This window comes from Stylophora pistillata, chromosome 3 (assembly GCF_964205215.1).
Source record: "Stylophora pistillata chromosome 3, jaStyPist1.2, whole genome shotgun sequence".
NCBI classification, from domain to species: Eukaryota; Metazoa; Cnidaria; class Anthozoa; order Scleractinia; family Pocilloporidae; genus Stylophora; species Stylophora pistillata.
Window position 1 is genome coordinate 44898607 of NC_142521.1, and position 19478 is coordinate 44918084.

The 19478-nt window shown below is 38.6% G+C and overlaps 2 protein-coding genes across 5 annotated transcripts; both read left to right on the forward strand.

Moving 5' to 3' along the window:
- The first annotated feature begins 8274 nt into the window (after positions 1 to 8274).
- Positions 8275 to 17746, forward strand: LOC148736337 (histamine H2 receptor-like). Of its 4 annotated transcripts, XM_088752065.1 has the most exons (5): positions 8275 to 8426; positions 8894 to 11954; positions 16264 to 16316; positions 16500 to 16596; positions 17710 to 17746. In XM_088752065.1, exon 2 carries the CDS (start codon positions 9706 to 9708, stop codon positions 10690 to 10692), a length of 987 nt encoding a protein of 328 aa, XP_088608191.1. In that variant the 5' UTR covers positions 8275 to 8426; positions 8894 to 9705; the 3' UTR covers positions 10693 to 11954; positions 16264 to 16316; positions 16500 to 16596; positions 17710 to 17746. The 4 variants fall into 4 exon arrangements, with proteins under 4 accessions (XP_088608191.1, XP_022796683.2, XP_022796680.2 ...); XM_022940948.2 differs by lacking the exons at positions 16500 to 16596; positions 17710 to 17746 and adding an exon at positions 15960 to 16038 and having other exon boundaries at positions 16264 to 16313; XM_022940945.2 differs by lacking the exons at positions 16264 to 16316; positions 16500 to 16596; positions 17710 to 17746 and adding an exon at positions 15960 to 16097.
- On the forward strand, positions 17717 to 19079 carry LOC111335094 (adenosine receptor A3). The gene is given in 2 exon segments (XM_088752066.1): positions 17717 to 18616; positions 18619 to 19079. Coding segments are annotated over 2 exon segments (981 nt in total). The 3' UTR covers positions 18700 to 19079.
- The last annotated feature ends 399 nt before the right edge of the window (positions 19080 to 19478 follow it).

The following is a 19478-nucleotide window of genomic DNA, read 5'->3' on the forward strand; positions in this document are numbered from 1 at the left end:
AAGTGGAGGGCAACTACAGACAAATTACAGACTTTGTAGGCGAGACTGCGTGACGCGATTGAAAACCTTTGGGTTATGTGTCAAGTCTGACTTTGTCAAGCATGAGGGGCATGAATGTAGAAAAATCAATCGATAGGCAAAATGCGCTTATCCGCCGCACTCGTCAAAGGACTTTCTTGAATTGGCGCGCTTTACTATGATGTCCTGTGACGGTCATTTCCCAAAGCCCATTCACGCCATTAATTAGGCTAGTGAGTGAAATTATCGTTTGAAAAAATGTGTATAAATAAGTTTAAATGCAAGGCCCTGGTAGAAACGGACCAACATACGTTTCCTTATAAATCACCTTTTCAATGATCTAGAAAAACACTTCTCCCCAATCACAGCTGCTGGTCAGCAACGAGCTGAGCATATAAGGTTACTTTTTTCTCTGACAGGACAAGGATCGTAATCACGAATTTACGAGTCTCGATTGGAGTGAACGCAACGACAATGAAATTGTTGTCTACAGTTTCCGAAAGCCATTACCATTTAACTTTTGCCAGGTTAAACCCAAATTTTTCAGAGAAATTGCTTTCTTTTCGAGAAATATTGTTAATAAGTGGTGGGGTGAAATGACTTTTCACTGGTCTTTTGGTTGCCGGTATGTTATAGTCTAAACTGGAACTGAAAGAAATAACACCTGAAATACTTACTACTTGGATAAAACGAAAAGCAATGATATGGTTGATATGGCTACACATCATGTTCAAAACATTCACATATTAATCTCAAGGACCAAACTATAACACTAGTCTAAAGCAAAAATCGAAACACAAAATACTCACCAACTTACACAAAGCTAAAAAAAATCGCAAAGAAGAAGACGGCGGCGGAGGGAGTGTAAGTTTTTATCATATTTCAGTCGATATCTATGATAAAAGAAGGCAAGATATAAAATTGATAGCTTCTATTTCCAAATATTCCCGAATAACATCATCCATCAGGGAAATAACATTTTAAAAACTTTTAATCAGTTGTGAATTCTCCACTCCAATAATTTAGGTCAATTGCAAATAAATTTTTGTAGAATTTTCCTACAGAAGGCTAAAGGACTTCACGTTTCCTGCTTTCTTGTAAGCGGTCAAGTTACACCGACACTATTTAACCTTCCCGATTTAGCATACATCGTCTAAGCTTTAGAACATCAGGCAATTTTATGGAATTTCAATAAAGGGCGCGCCGCAAAGTTTTTCTCCAATGACTCTACTCTTCATGGTACCTTCTTTCTAACCAAATGGAAACCAAGGATACTCATCGACGACCACGAGAAATAGAGAGAATGGGACTCATTCCCGATGCTGGTCGGTGAGGGGGGTTTGAAATTAAAGTTGATCCTCTCAAAAGGCTGGGTGGCCTTGATGAGGGAACCTTCTCAAGGACGTGAAACTGAGGCTTGTATTCACAATGACCAAGGCGCTTGCTTCTACTCTTTTTTATCCCCTTTAGGGAGTAAGATGAGTTCCTGGCTCGCACAGAATGATTCGGCCTGATGGCGCCCGGTTGGCAGAGAGAATCTTGAGTAAGTCATCTGTACTGAGGACTCGCCGTAAAATCACTACCTTGAAGAGTTCGTTAGAGGAAAGAGACAGATCTTCTAATCTGGTTGAGTGTCGCTGCTATTGCTACTTCTGACGCATCTGTTTCCACTTCGAAGGAAATAGTCTCGTCAGTTGAGGTGATGAAGGTGTCCTTAATTGTTTTCTTTAAACTTGCTATGATAGAGGGAATATCGGCATCCGCAAATTGGTTTAATTCTATTTAAGGATTTTGGGATCCATTGTGAAAGTTACCCGAAACGTTCTCTTCGAACTAGATTACTCTTTCGATGCCTCGCCACTATTTGGGACAGTTTCAAGGCGCTCTGGAAGGAGTACTTTATCCATAGATTAGGTTATTAAATTGCTGTAAAATAAAGTTGACGTTTACTGATTAAGAATTAGGTTTTGATAATCTAATCTCTTACTACGTACGATATAGGAAACACTGAGTCTGCAGTATAAAATCGAAGGAACACAAAATCATATGAATAAACACCAAATTATTTGCACGAATAAATGAGGTTCCAAGCAGAGAATGTAGAGCATTTATGCAGTTCTTGGTCACGGATTCCGGAACGATCTATTCCGTCGTTTTTTACGAACCCGGGACAAAGAAATTTAGACTACACCTACATTATTTGAACTTGAACCGCCAGATTTCATGCTCTGAAGCTAGCACTGAGTTAATAAAACTCATTATTGATATTCCAGAGAAGGGCTATGAGACAGAGATCCTCAAAAATTCCATTCTGGTTTGTTTCTGGCTCTGCTTAAAAATGTGTTGTGTATAAAGTCTGCTTACTATCAGTTCTTACCTTTCTTGTTGATCGCGCAGTTTCTAAATCTCTCGCAATTTTTGGCCGTAACTAGTCTGTTTAAACTTATGTACCTGAATCTTTGACACTATTTATAAACAGCAGATGACATCTTTCAGGTTTGACTGACGGGAAATAGCCAATCAGATTCTGCCATGTGTGATATTCTCGGCAGAAATACAGGAAGTTCAGTCACTGGGAATTTCTCTGTCATATAAATCGTCATTCTCATAACAGTTGCATGATTTTTTAACCAATCAGAAGGTTGATGAACGCTTATAGGTAACATCGACTAGCTGAGCATGAGCAGAGGGTCAACTTGCAATTGATTAGCATTAGTCGGTGCTTTTTTCTTGGTAAATACTCGGTCAGCCGTCAGTAGATGAAGCCAACCACTTATGAGTAAATTCATGTACTTTTGTATGAAGGAAAGACATTGTATGCGCGACATAGAGAGAAGCAAAGGGTTGAAAAGTGACGCATGATTAAAATTGATTAAAGGAGCTGTAGTGGAACGAAACCCCATCTGTGATATTTGGACGACCATGAAGCAGCAGATGCTGATTTGTTTGTCCGGTGTATGCATGATCACACACAAAGAGAATGCACTCAATGTTTTAGGAAATCTTCTTAACCTACAGATAGTCAAAGAGCTCAGAGAGCCAACTCGTGAATTTAACAATGAAATAAAACTGTTTAAACGTTAAACCCTAGTTCAGAAATACAAATAAAAATTTATTCTTGCGCGACAGAATCTCAAAACATTGCATATCCTGTCAATTGTTTGTAATTAGAATAAGAAAGATGATAAATATTGAGCTTGGTAAAGGAATGAGAAAGATGTTGTTCGTCTTGCCAAGAGCGAAAGAAATTTCTGAGTCCCCGCGCTCCGATGCTCCAGCACTAAGCCACAGAGACTCTTTGGTGAGCAAGGCTCATTACGAAGTTTATACATGACACGCGTCCTTCATACTGCTAGGATCGACCATGTCGATAGCGTCATGTTTTTTAAATAGAATGAGAAAGGTGGTAAATTTTTAGCTCGGTAAAGAAATAGAGAAACAGACGAACAACATCTTTCTCTCTTATCAATTTGTTTGTTTTCATATTATTAGTAGTAGTATCATTTCTTATTCAATTTCGTTTTCTTTTATGCCTTCGACGAAAGGAAACGAAGCAAAGAGCTTCTGTTAGGCTGGCATCGCTGCATCAAGTGGGGCCGATATTTTTTTCCTGTTTCTTCCTAATTGTTTACGACAAGCGCTTTGTTTCGTTCAATACCAAATTACCAACTTAAACTAGTAATCAAGTATCTCGCCTGAGATTTTTTTTGATGGCCTCGCTTGTGCGGTAAATCAAAGCAGACATTGCTGTGTTCAGCGGGACTGATGCAGAAGTCAGTTGGTTAAAGAACTACACGAATATTATTTAATAACTTTGAAATCAGTAAACTAGTTAGTAAATTTGAACTACGAATAACAAGACAGATTAACAAGAATCAATTTTCTGTGAACTTTGACATCGTTATTTCATCGATGACTGGTTAAATTAATTTTTTGCTTTTTTAGCGAAACAAAGCGGTTGTCGTGAAGGCTGAAATTATCAGTAACTGTGAAAATATCGGTCTCGCCAAAAATAGCAATCCTTTCTTTAATTTACCGGACATTGGCTCTGATATCGTTTTTCGTCGATTACCAATACGTCGACAATTTGGTATTCAGTGAAATCGAAACTTTGTTCGTTCCTTTTCGTCGATTACCGTAAGCCCTTATTTCTGTTGATAATACAATGTAAAGATATGACCTAGTAAAAAGCAAAGAAAAAAAAAAGAGTAAAGTGTGACACGAGGTGTCACATCCAACCACATTTTTGTTTTGTCAGAGCAAACATCATCAAAATAGTGGTATAGGAAATACGACTTCAGGATATACATTTGTTCGTCTGCATTTTTTCCTGAAACTCGGCCACCTTTCTCAGCTCATTGTCGTTGCCTGCAGCGACATAAAATGAGGAAATTGGATAAATATGACAAATGAAAGCGAAGCAAAACTTAAGGTTAAAACCGGACCAGTAACTTGCCAGAAAAAAGGAATAAAACACTTCAACTTAACTTTCGCCGGGAAGCAAGCCGACGAAGATTTTGGTATCCTTCCACAGACCAACGAGCCACATGCACCAAGAACATTGGCACTCCATTGATTGGCATGTCTCATTGGAGCTCCTTTTATATCACGGTTCGAATTCCTTCACTAACGCGAGAAACCATGCGCTGAGCCAGAAAACTTATACAACGACTAACGTGTCATTAAAACAAACAGATTATAATTTGCTAGGTTTTGCAAAAAAAAAAAAAGAAAAAATCGGAGCGTTTTTCATGCATCACCGTCTAATCATCAGTTTCACCGCATAGGACAGGTCTCAATCTCTATTTTACGTCCACCTTTACGTGGTGCAAAAAAAGCTATCATAGAAACTTTGTAGCAAAGTGCCTTGCTGTAAACAACGCCATGATCTTTAATCTCTCCTTTCGATTTGCTATAGGGATTCTAGAGAACACTGACTTGTAAACATTAGCCAGATACCACGTTTTATAAATATTCAGTTATGGCTAAAACTGGTTCACATACCATTGAAAGAGAGAGCTTGATTACGTTTACATTGACTGCCACGAGGATGGGTCGATACCGACTTTTAACGAATATTCGATACAATCAAAACTAAAGTCACGGATCAGAAAATCTCGAATACTAACGACTCAGGAGTCATGACATCGGATCGAGGAGAAACGCATTTCATAAAACATAAAGCTTCCACATCCTTGTTATACTAGATGTCGCTGGCCTACACGATTCGGCAACGAATCCTATTTCAGTTCTATTCATTCCTCAACAAAGAGTTCCGTAAATAGTTTATAAAGCTTTCTAAAAAATAATAGCCAGACGCCTGAAGGTGCTAACGTGGGATTCGTTGGTCTTTATCAACAGTCACTTTGATTTCAGGTACAAAATGACAAATTTAATCAATGCTGACTCTTAAAAGTAAAGGAATGAAATCGAAAATTAAAAAAAAGGGTCAACGACACGGGATATTAGGTGCTCACAGGTCTGAGAGGAAGGAGTCTAAATGTACCAAGCCCCATGATCCATTTGATCAATCAATGCGCAAACACGAATGCAAGATGTTAGCGTGGTAACATCAAATATGAAAAATTTTATTTTAATTTTCAGATCCAGTGCTGTGTTAACCCGGTTCAGTTTGAAGTTTTTTATTCCCTTTTCAGATAACCGTTTTTTTTTTTTCGGTAGTTCGTTGATAAAACATGATGAGAGGGCGAATAACCCAACCGATCAGTATATGTAAACAGCACCTGTAGGTAAAGAAGTAACAATTTAAAACAAGGTATATAAATAAAAACGGTCAAATCTCTGTCCAAAAGGGAACACTCCTGTTAGCGGACAACTCAGTTACCGATCGCACGAACAAAAACCTTTTGGAACCTTATATTGACCCTCTGTTTGCAAATTCAGGTAAGAACTATTGTCGTTCTGTCGCTCGTCTTAACTGCCACTCAAGCTGTGGAAAAAGTTGGGAACCTTTGCGAGGAAAGGGACACACATCTCATCTGCTTTGATTTGAGCTTCTTATTCTTCGTTCAAGCTATGGCGTGCCGCAATTAGTGCTTTGAATTAGTAGCCTGCAGACAGGCAGCCAGCGAGCCAACTCAAACGTGTGTGATTAATCAATAGACGTGCAGCTGTGTGGTTTGTGGTTTCACAGCAACATTTTGAATGGAAGTCCATTTGCTCAGCTCTATTTTAGCTAAGAACTTCGACTTCCTGAGCTCACAGGAAGTTGGATTTCTTTAGAGACCCCTTCAAGATTGCTTCACTTCGATAGTTCGACAAAGTGTCAAATTTTGGACAATCTGTACGGAGACCCCGACCAACCCACCAATTTGTATGGAAAAGTAAAAATAATGAGGAATCCATATACACTTTGTCCAAACAGCAAGGATCTAATAGCTGCCTGTACACTGCAGCAACATTTTGACTTACATGTGCTGTAAAACAGAACCATCCTCCTTACCCGAATTTTCTTCAAACAAATTACCGTGAAGAAAAAAGAAAGAAAGCAAAAAACGCGATTGCGTAAGAATGTAGATATTAACCCCGCCTCTGTTTTTCTTGTGTTCGTCACTCGTTATCTAGTTTAAATATTCTTTTTTCTTTACGTCAGGAGTCTATTATTACCACTTTTATTTACATGTTCCTGTTTCAGTTTTCATGAGCGGAAAAAGCAAGCGAATTTCCCTCGGATTCCCTCTCCACACATCGGAGTCCATGTAAGGTAACGCTTGCAATCGCTGTTAATTAAATACAATCACCACAGCGGAAAGAAGGTTCGAGCAGGAAGTCATTCCACCACCATCAGTCTAATGCGTCAATGACTGATTGAATTTACCCGTCAGGGATCAGAAGGGATAGAATCTTGTAAATGGTTAATCTCCTTTTGTTTGAATTTATCACAGATTATATGATCTATACTTTTCGTGTTCGCACGAAACCAGTATCATATCTGAATGTCGATGATAAATCGGCTCTTAGAGGTCAGTATTAATCGCTTTTTCTGATACGAAAACCATCGGCCAACCATTTTGACTTGAATTCGAAGTTCGTTCACCTACAGGTTGCTGCATCCTCTACAGATAAGGGTATGTTTTATTTTTTTTTCTAATATCTCTCCATAAAAGTTTCAGATGGTGTTCCATACCAATTTCCAGCTGCAATAAAATATTTCCGACAGTTGTGTGTAGTTAAAACGTCCCCGCAAGGGGGTCAAAAAAGGCATGAAGACAATTTCATGCATTTCAATTGTTCGAGATCAGCGGAGGCGCATAATTGCCACTCAGACCGGAACCCAAATAGGAAAAACAGAAAATCACCTTGGATACCAAATCCGTAAAACCATTAATATTTTTGACAAAAACCGACAACCAAATGCTGAAAAACGGAAAATCTGCAAACCGCAGTGAAAACCAAAATCGAAAAACCGAAGTATTTTGGCATAGGAACGGAATAGCCCCTCTGAAAAATGGGCAAAACCTAAAAACCGAAAATCCTATGTCCCCCTCTCCGAATGTCCTTCAAAATGGGAAAAGCATAGGAAGGCGTTTCCTGCGCAGAAATTACACAGAAAAATAAAGAAAAATTGTGGTAGGCAAAAGGACGGCGGAAACTATAATTTCCGCCGAAGAGTGCCTTAATTTGAACAAGGAACACGCGAACTTTGAGGTCAACTTTGAGGTTTCAGAGATAGAATGTCATATTTCGACACTTATTTAATTAGGCACGAACTGAAGGAAATAAGTGATGACCGTTTTATGCAAAATCCAAATATTGTTTTTTCTCGTCATTCGCCTTTGTTAAAATGCTGTCAGAATACATTTTTTTTTTACCCCCAGGGCATTGTGAGGGATTCTCTGTGAGAATTGAGAGGTCAAAGAATTTTTTTTTAAGAAAGCATACACGGACAGCCGGTAAGTCTCAATTTTATGCGCAAAGTTTCCTTCCAATTGATCGACGCATGAATAAAAAGGAAAGTATGAAATGAACTAATGGATGTTTTCGGCAGACTGATCTTCAAGAAAAAAATGATTGATTGACGCGGGTGGCAAAGTTTTGACAGTGCTTGTCAAAATCAAGCAATAAGTACCTATTTCTCAAAAGGTGATTGTTAAAGAAATTGTGAACGGAGTTTGACTCCATTTGGTCCCTTCACCACTCTCTACTCGTTCCATATTCAGTCTCATTGTCACCAATTCTCCTTGTTCCTGTCACTTCGCAAAAAAATAACTTATAAAGAATGTGCCGCTCATGATTATTCAAAACACGATCTACAGTTTTGTTACTGTCCATCTGTTCATACCTAGTTACAAACAGTTGGCTTACAGTACGGTGAGGCAAAAGTCTTGCTCGATTATCGCCTGAGCATTTTACAAAAACCAAGCATCCCCTGAGGAAAGTTGCATAAGGTGAATTAGGTGTACTGAGACAATTATTTAGTTACTAAAATCCACTGATGAATGCCATTGCTAACAAATGATTGTGACTTCCTTTCTTCTAAACTACCTCATCGGAACAGCATTTGTTATCAATTCGCTTTGGTTACTGATTCTCATTAGATACCGAGTAGACTAACAACAAGATAAGGCGTCATTAATCGTCAAGCAAAATTATCTTTCCAGCATATTTTCTGTCCTCCAAGGACTGATCTTTTAGTACAGGAGAAAAACATTGAGATCGTGTGCGAAAAGGCAAGTTTGATGGGTTTATTTTTTTTTTTCTCAAACCTTTTACGCGCTCGCTTCGGTTTTCATCTCTGGCCTTTATGCGAATTCTATATTGTACAAGGTCTGTCTATTTAACACATATTAGAAGTTTTTGGCTTAGATTTTTGTCCGCATATTGTGACTTTTCTTTTTTATTTGTGTTTTTGCAGTTACATCGCAAATGTCAGGTCGGTCTATTAAATGTACCTGTCAGTCAACACGACGCTGGTGCCTAAGAGAACTAAGGAGCCAAGTAAGATGTTTTCTTCCATAGCAAGTAGGATCATTAAATTTCCGGCTAACGAGTGTTCTTAAATTCGGTTGTGGATGCCATCAGTTTTAATCCTACTTAACAACGTGGCCAATAACTTGTCGCATATCAAACTCTTCCTCTCCGTCCCTCATCTTTCGGGTCTTAGCGATTTGTTTCAACAATAAGAAGCAACTTAGAAAGGCATTCTGGACTCAAATAATAGCTTTTTGCAATAACCAGGACAGCAGCTTCTTGTGAATCAAAGTGGCGGTGTCCATCGTGGAATGTTTAGTACATTTTAAGAAGATTTTTAACCACTTAAATTTTTAGAATCCTAAACCGCTGTAATTTTTAATGGCGTCGATAAATACTTTTTGGCCCCTGGAGTATAATTGTCACGGTCTTTAACTTCAAACATACTCCTTGTTTGCAACACACTTTGAGCAAATTGCTGCTGTTTTCATGTTGTTTTTCTTTTCACATGACCATTCTTTTTTATCTGGGTGCTTTGGGAAAACTGTTTATCTAAACTTATCAGTCTACATCCCAAAAGTAAAGAATAGCGGTGAAAAACGGTTATTATGACAGAAATCTGCGAGATAGCTTGTTAAAACTGTATTCAGTCTTAGAAAATAAGAACTCTCAAAGGCATGCAAAGTTATTTTTTTTCTGTCCGAAAATTGATTATTTTTTTTTTCTTGTTATTTGGAAAATGTTTGCAGTTCTTGAATGGCCATGGAAACTAGTAATAATACTTCGTATGTCAACCTGAGTGGTTCCTCGGAATGCATTCCATGGCTTGTTGCTTCTATCACTGAATGTCTGGCTATTGTCATCCTCAATTTCTTCACCATTATTGTGTTTGTGAAGCAGCGCCATCTGCAGCGCCCGGGTACATACTTGATCATCCATATGGCCATAGTCGATCTCTTGGCTGGAGCAGTTTCGGGTCCTGTGATTGCTAATCATCTTCTGGGGCGCTATTGTGATTTATGGAAGCGAACTGACACGATTTATCCATTGGCTAATTTGTTTCCCATAACCTCTCTTGTAAATCTCGCTGTTATTTCTTTAGAAAGAATGCATGCTACAATCTTTCCCTTTGAACATCGCGTGATTAAGAGAAGGGTTTACGGAATGACAGTTGCCGCTATTTGGTTTCTAACTTCATCGAGGGAAACTGTTCAAGTTATTTTATACAAAACACAAGGCAATTCTCATCTTGCGATATCATTCTCAACAATTACCTTGGTGTCATTTTGGTCACTTCCCCTAATTTTGATTTGTGTCTCTTATATTTCTATTTTCATCAAAGTTCGTTTCAGTCCCAATCCTCAACATCATGGTGCAACCGACAGAGAGAGAAAACTGACCGCCACCTTACTTATTGCCACGCTTGCATCTTTGCTGACATGGCTTCCAGTTACAACTTTCAGAATAGTTGAATATTGGCATGAAGGTGCTCTCTTGGGCTGGTACACTCAACGGTCCTTCTTTCACATAAGAATGACACTAGCGGCTTTAGTTGGCGCTAATTCCTTGGCAAATCCTATTGCATATGCCATAAGGATGCCAGAATTTAGGGCAGGTATTGTCGAAATGTTCCGCAGAGCCCCAAGCACTACATGTCAAGCTAATTTACATCTGATAAATCTACAGAGCAAGCATCCGAGCGTTGGACGTCAGTCAAATAGACATGTGAATACTCGCATGTGATTGTTTAAAAGTATTAAAGTTATACCCGAAAATATAATGTGATGTAAACTCCTTTGCTGCCGGTGTAGACTTGAATACTCGAATAAGTTTTTAATATCACGAAGATCTGGTTTGACTGTACAAAAGGAAACAAACGTAAACAAAACGAAGCGAAACGGAAACACCACAGTGACAATATACTTACAAGATTTGTGGACTCGCAGGGAAACGTGCATAAACACTCGTGAGAAAAACAAGCGAACAGCGAAACCGAATTTTGACCTCTGCAAGTACGAGCACATGGCTCATCCATTATACTAACAATGTAAATGACGTAATTTTACCAGTCCCGCGCGGACTGAACACGGGAAACGAAATAAACACTTGTAGAACGCTTTATAACTTACAGCTGGTGCATTGGCGTAGCGGGCATATCTTTGATACAAGTGAAAGTTTTGGTTCAACCTTTGCTCGTTGGTTCGTCGTACGGGACAGCCTATAATTACATGAACCACCTTTATGCGAGCCAAAAAGTTGTTTGATTACATGAAGACTTACAACTCATCCCATCCGGCACCTAGGCGATGAGTAGTATCCATCTATGAAGTCAACTAAGCTGGCAGCTCTTGAGAAACAGTTCTAGCATTAATCAACTACGTAATTGTTTAATAAGAATTCATTTGGAACACATCACGGGAAATATAGAATAAATGTGATTATTAACGGGAACCATCGTCATTCTATCCAACAAACATCGGGAGAGATTTCGCTCAGATGTTAAACAACGAGTCTTGCAAAGGGATCTCACTTATTCGACGCCAAAATATTTACAAATGCAAAGGAACACTTGTCTAACATAATTGTGAATTTACCTTTACTTAATAGGACTAACATCCTTGATTAGTTTAAAATCATTATGACTCATGCACTAGCAGACTGAAAGCAAGCAAACTGGACAAAACGGTATTAATTTAGAACTCCTGCGGAAATTTCTTTTAATGGAGATAAACCTTTTTCTACACCATACTTTCCCTTTAAATAAACCAGATGGTTGCAAGCCCACAATTTTCCTGTCTTCTTATTGGCTTGCTTCGCCAGTGTAAAACAATAAAAGTTTAAAGGAAATAGTAATTGGATTCTGAAATACATATTTTAATGCAAAGTACTCGTCATCTTCTTCCTCTTTATTGTTCTTGTCATCAAGAAACGACGTTTTTTGCTGAGCGACTCCCAAATTTGCGCGGAAAAAATCGATTAACCGGCGAAGGGACAAGTAGAGAAAGGTATTCATTTTTTTGTTCTGGCATCGTTTGGATCACTGGAACATGCTTCATCCTTATATAATTCACTTGTTAAATTTCACGATATGCTGTGTATATAATTGATAGTCGCTGATGATCATCCTCCATTTTATTCCGATTCTAAGTTATTTTTTTCCCTTGTTGTGCTCCCTCTTTCTGATTATCGATGATTCTTTTGAAACTTATACTGATAACATAGCAGGCACTCTTCAGTGCCATGCCTATTTATCTTCTAATTCTGAACTAGAAATCGCTTTGATAAACTTTTGGCAAAACTTTACAAAGTACTTTGCCTCTATATGCCTCACTTGTAATTAATGCTTGATAAATGAGCGCTATCTAAGTGGTGGCTAGAGTTAAATTACTTTGACACGATCACTTTTTTTCACTGAAGCATTTACTCGCAAAACAGTGCATTGAAATAGGAAAAATGTAGCGCAAGTAAAAAAAATATCTAGAGATATTTCTTGGGTTGCACGACAAATTGTTGTTTTGTGACCATGTCAGAAACTGATCCCAGAATAAAGCAGAAGTGATAGAATATTTCGGTATATTAATGACAGCGTCAGGCATGTCTGGTTTCAAATGTGTTTCTGTTACTACGCACACACCCACATCATTATAAGTCAAATCGGTCTCCAGAGCGACGGTCGCCCGAACACGATTCTTTGTATTTGCGTGACTGCATATGTTAATAAACATAAATTTAGAGACAGCGGAACTTGAAACGCTCGAGGATATTTTCCTTGGTTGACACTTGATAGGTTTTACATATCTTGCCGCTGGTATTTCTTTAACGCTTTGTGGTAGCCGACGGTTCTGTAGAACTTTGAGGAATACGTTTCCACATATTTAATTTTTGGCCACTTCTAAAACGGGTTTTTTTTTAGTGGTTTTTCGTATCAGTGAATACATGCAGTGCATTGTAGATTGTATTAGGATGCGTATCCTACAAGACTGGCTGACTCATCCTAAATAAACTTTTCACATTGAATATCTCGCCTGAGTGTAGTCAAAATGAGCGCATTTATTCGCATACTCTACTTCGCTGGTTTCCTTTTTTCTTTTGTTTTTTTTTTTATTCTTTCCTTTTGCAGAAGAAATTGCGTTAGAAAAATTCAGAGACTTCGATTTGTCCTCCACTTAAGATGAAAGTAATTTTCGATGAGACAATCAAATCCTACGCGGGAAATGATAGAAAACACCCGTCGTTTAACAAACTTACGTTGGCTTGATAGGGAGCAAAAAGCTGTAGTTTCGTTACTATGTACGTATATGGTATCGCCACCATATATGACATTATATTGTCTTGGGGAGATTAGAGTGGAGATATAGAGCACGAGGTTGTAAGATTCGGGTCGTTGTTACAAGAGCGGTTGTTCGAATAAAAGAAAGCATCTTTGCAAAAGCGTCTTCATTAAGTTGTAGCGAAAGAGTGGGGACTTTACGAACCAGAACGCGACGCAGTTTGAAAACACCGAAACCGAGAAGGGCCTGGGGCGAGAACTCCGTCACGAGCGCGGGAAAAACAAAGTTACGGATGCGAACGCGAAGACAGAGACAGAGCTGTGCAAATCCTTTAAACTGCGCTAAACATATTTTCGTTTTATAGCTGCTGTTATACTTCATGAATGGCAACATTCAGAGAGGCAAGGGTAGCTTTATTGTTTGCCTATCAAGATGGAAGCATCGATGATACAGAGTTTGCCCTGTTGTACGATTTCAATTCTTCTGAAAATCTCGAATTTCCTTATTGGAAGTATGGTCGCTTCGATCTTGATTCTATGACAGATGATGAGTGTAAGACTGAGTTTCGGTTTTTCAAGAACGATATTTATTTACTGGGTGAAGTTCTTGATACTCCAGACATAATGAAATGCCCTAATGGCGTTCTTGTGGACGGAACGGAGGCAAAGTGTTGGTAAAGTGTTGGCTATTCTATCTCAAATTTCGCTTCTTTGCGACAAACCCTTTCTTGTTTTGAACGAATTCTCGGAAACAACCTCTCTGCATAACAGGACATCATGCTCGCTTGTCCAGTGCATTACATTACTACGTGAAAAAAGAACAGTCTGTTTTAGTTTGTTTTGAATGAAGAACATAAATATAAAGTTTAAACTCACTTTTATCGTATAGTTAAGCAGGACAGGAAATTGAATCTTCTAATAAACTAAATTGTACTTATTTGACAGTTTTAGACTTTGGTATCGAACTCGGCTGGTCTGCGTGTTGTCCATTCATCGTAGCTGTAACCAATTGACCTGCAGTAAAAGGCAAACTAAAATGTTTGTTTGATATTTTTTACAATAAACAACACTTTCATGGACTCAGAAAAACAGTTTTGCCTAAAAGGTAGCAAAATAAAATTTAATTCTAGTTCAAATCCAGTAGAAACTACTCACGTTTTCTGGAAACGCTACAAGTGCCAACCTCGTGTTCTGAAAGTGAAGAAGACGCGTTGCAGTTTAGCGCCAAGCATGCGCAGTGAAGCACTTTGTGAGCAAATTACTTCCGGTGACGTTTCAGGCTGCGTCGCGTTCTGGTTCGTAAAGTCCCTATTAACAGTTAAGCAACGCACTCGGAAAAGTTTTGACAGTGCTTGTCAAAATCAAACAACAAGTACCTATTTATCAAAAGGTGGTCGCAAAAGAAACTGTGGACAGAGTTTGAGTCTATTCAGTCCCTTCGCCACCCTCTGCTCGTCGCATATTTCAGACTCATTGCGACCAGCTTTCCGTGTCACTGTCACTTTGCAAGAAACACATAGGGTCTTTCCTTACATTTGCGTGGCTCGGAAAGCCGCAAAGCTCTTGAACAAAAGTTTACCTTTCAAATCGGCTTACATAGGTATTAACGAACACTTTTCATTCTACTAGTTTAATCGTGTTTTTCTCGTTACCATATTCCCACCAGCAGCGTAGCTCCACTTTCTGTATATAAACCCACACACAACCCACAATTCCTCCATTCGCTCTGACGAGGGGTTAAACGTCAGCTTTTTTACTCGAAACGTCACATTTAATTTTTTACTCTTTACGGAGGCCAATTTACAATTTCAACTTAGTTGATGTAACCAAATTACCTGATAAAGAAGGTGCCGGTTTTAAGATCAAACCATAGTTATTCAGATCACAATCTGCAGTTTTGTTATTGACCATCTGTTCATACCTAATCATAAACACTTAAGGCTGGTTTTCACTTGCGACGGAGTCGTAGTCAGAGTCGTAATCAGAAGCGTGGAGCGATACGATCTAGTGAAAATCAAACCGATGGAGTCGGAAGCAGAACACCGATTCTGCCTATGACTACGTCGCTTACGATCTAGTGAAAACTGCATTTTCGGAGTCGGAAGCGGAAGCGAAAGAATAAACCAATCATAATCCTCGATTCCATCTTTCCAAAATGCACAAATAGCCGTAACAAATTTAAACGTGTGAGCTTGACGGTAAAATTACGAAATTAAAAGTTAAAATACTCGAACTGAACCCACCGAAAGTACGATTCACGATCACCAAGTCGTAGTTCGCTGACGAGGTTAGCATACTCTTCCTAGGCAGCTCGACGTCGATAGATATCACGAACCCAAAGTTGCTTTCTTTTTCGAACGATATTATTCCTGCATTGTCTCTGCCTGCGCAAAATAATGATTAGTAAGAGCCAAAGTTGCTCTTCGTCCGCCATGTTGTCTTTGGTGCCAAAATTTGTACTTTCGCGGGCCTGGAATCGAGCATTGTGATTGATTTATTCTTCCGCTTCCGCTTCCGACTCCGACAATGCAGTTTTCACTAGATCGTAAGCAGCGGAGTCGTAAGCGGAATTGGCAGAAAATGGGAACGTTCTGATTCTTCGGACTCCGATTCCGTCGAGCTTATGACTCCGCTTACGACTCCGTTTTTCGATTTTCACCAGGTCATAAGCGCTCTTACGACTCCGACTCCGACTACGACTCCGACTCCGTCGCCAATGAAACCAGCCTTTATTTTTTAGAGATGCTTGCTCGATTATGAGTGATATCACTGGAACATTTTAGAAAACCAAGGATCTATAGCAAGGAAAGTTGCTTGAGGTGAGTCAGGTGCACTGAGACAATTATTTGTTACTAAAATCCACTGATGAAAGTCATTGCTAACAAAGGATTGTGACTTCTCTTCTTCTAAATTACCTCATCGGAGCAACATTATCACTCTGCTTTGGCTACCGATTCCCATCATATACAGAGCAGATTAACAATAAGGTAAGGTGTTATTAATTGGCAAGCGTAGTTATCTTTCCGGCATATTTTCTTTCCTAGAAGGATTGAATTTTTCAGTTGAGGAGAAAAACATTGAGATCTTGGGCGAAGAGGCAAGTTTAAAGTTCTTTTTTTTATTAAAATTTTATGCCGGCGCTCGTTTCGGTTTCCATCTCTGGCTTTTACGCATAGTTTATGTTGCACAAGATCTGTCTATTTCATACATATCAGAAGTTTTTGCTCTATATTTTTGTTTGCAGATTATGAATTTTTCATTTGTATTCGTGTTTTTGCAGTTATATATCATTCCAGGTCGGTCTGTTAAACATAGCTGTCAGTCAACAAGAAGTTGGTGCAGAAAAGAACTTAGAAGCCAAGTAAGATTTTACAAAGGTATCAAGCAGAACCGTTTTAATTGTATGCCACCATTTTAAATCCTTCTCAGCAACATGGCCAATAATTTGTTGCATATTATACTCTCTCTCTCCACCTACTCTTTTTCCGTGACTCAGCAATCTGTTTCAACAATGTTAAGCAGCTCAGAAATACATTCTGGATTCAAATAATAATTGTTTGCAGTAACCAGGGCAGCAGCCTCTCATGAATCAAAGTGGGGGTGTCCATCTTGGAATTCTTGGTAAATTTTAAGACAATTTGAGATCGCTTAGATCGTTACCTGCTTACTTAAAGACTTTGCTGAAACTTTCTAGTGAAACTCACTCACGAGAAACCAGATATGCCAATTTTAATGTAGCTTGTCCGATCGTCAAGCGTCAAAAGTAAGGAGGAAGAACTTCTACAAGGACAGCATGTAAAACGTGGAACACCCTGCCACTATCAACTCGAAAACTGGCCACCTTAAGTAGTTTCAAAACATCACTCTGGAAGAGCATTTTCAATGACCAACAGGTTTTAAAACATTTTATTCTGTAGTTTTCATAGCTCATTTTTGTGTAGTAAAGCCATAGTTTTTTATATCTCTAATACTTTTATTGTATTTTTACTGCTAGGAGGGCCACTGGTTTATTAGTATTCTTTTCTATTTTAGTGCTACCCTCATTAAATAAAGCCTTTACTTACTTACTTACTTACTTACTTACTTACTTACTTAGAATCCCAAACAACAGTAATTTTTAATGTCGGCGATAAATATTTCATGGCCTTTGGAGTTTAATTCTCTTTTAAGTCTCAAGCACAGTATTTGTTTGCAACACATTTTGAACAAATCGCTGCTGTTTTCATGTTGTTTTTGTTTTCACTCGACCATTCTTTTTTCATCTGAATGCTTTAGGTAAACCTTTTAACAAAACTCATCGGTCTTTATCTTGAAAACAAGGTGAGGAGGTTAAAAAGTTTATTCTGGCGGAAATATGCGCGACGGATAGCTTGTTAAAGTTATACTCTTTAATCTAGCGAAATAAGAACTCTCGAAGGCACGTATGGTGTTAATATTTCTACATTCAGAAAATCGATTATTTTTTCTTCTTATTTGGAAAATCTTTGCAGTTCTTGAATGGCCATGGAAACCAGTAATCTGAATGCCTCGTATGATTTCTCGCCTTGTATCCCTTGGCTTGTTGCTTCTATCGCTGAATGTCTGGCTATTGTCATCCTCAATCTCTTCACCATTATTGTGTTTGTAAAGCAGCGCCATCTACAACGCCGGAGTACATACTTAATCATCCATATGGCCATAATCGATCTCTTGGCTGGAGCAGTTTCAGGTCCTCTGATTGTTTACGACATTTTGGGGCTCTATTGTGATTTACGGAAGGAAACTGACACGATTTATCCATTGGCCCATTTCTTTCCCATGGCCTCCATTGTAAATCTCGCTGTTATTTCCTTAGAAAGAATGCATGTCACAATCTTTCCCTTTGAACATCGCGTGATTGAGAGAAGGGTTTACGGAATAGTAATTGCTGCTATTTGGTTTCTAACTTCATTGAGGGAAATTGTTGACTTTGTGTTATACGAAACACAAGGAAATTCTCATCTTGCAATATCATTCTCAACAATTACCTTGGCATCATTTGGGTCGCTTTCTCTGATTTTGATTTGTGTTTCTTATATCTCTATTTTCATCCAAGTTCGATTCAGTCCTACTCCTCGACAACACGGTGCGACCAACAGAGAGAGTAAACTGACCGCCACCATACTTATTGCCACGTTTGCATCTTTGCTAACGTGGCTTCCAGTTACAACTTTCAGAGTAGTTAAATATTTGCATGTAGGTCTTCTCTCGGGCTGTTACACTCAACGGTTTTCCTTTCATATAAAAATGACGCTAGCGGCTCTAGTTGGCGCTAATTCCCTGGCAAATCCTATTGTATATGCTATAAGGATGCCAGAATTTAGGGCAGGTATTGTCAAAATGTTCTGCAGATCCCCAAGCACTACAAGTGAAGCTGATATCATTTACCTCTGATAAATCTCCAGAGCACGCATTTGAGTACTGGACGTCAGTAAAATAGACACGTAAATACTTGCATTTGATTCTTTTAAAGTATTAAAATCATACCCAAAAATATAATGTAATGTAGACTCCCTTGCTTCCGGTGCATTAGCGTAGCGAGTATATCTTTGATACATGTGTAAGTTTTGATTCAACCTTCGTTGGTTGGTTCGTCGTATGTAACAGCCTATAGCTATAAGAGTCACCGATTATAGAAGCCAAAAAGTTGTTTGTTTTCATGAAGACTTACAAATCATGCCATCCAGTACCTAAGCGATGAGTAGTATCCATGCATGAAGTCAACTAAGCTGACAACTCTTCAGAAATAGTTCTAGCATTGATCAAATATGTAACTGTTTGATAATAATATATTTAGAACAAATTACGGGAAATAGAAAATAAATGTAAATATCAACGAAAACCATCGTCATTCTATCGAACAAACATCAGGAGAGATTATACTCAGGTGTTAAACAACGAGTCCTGGAAAGAAATCTTACTTATTCGACATCCAAATATTTACAAATGCAAAGGAAAACTTGTCTAACATAATTGTGCATTTACTTGTACTTAATAGGACCAACATCCTTGATTAGATTAAAATCATTATACCTCGTGCTCTAGCAGACTGACAACAAGTGAAGAGGTTAAAGTAAAAGGACTAAGAGGCTCGTTTGGCATGCGAGTGAGGAAAAGAGCGCATTTCATTTCGTTTATTGATGAAATAAATATTATGCAATCCCCAATTTGCAAAAGTTTTGGTGTCAAGCAAGAACTTTAAAAGAAACCCAGAGAAAGGGAGTCAAGACCCCATATCCTC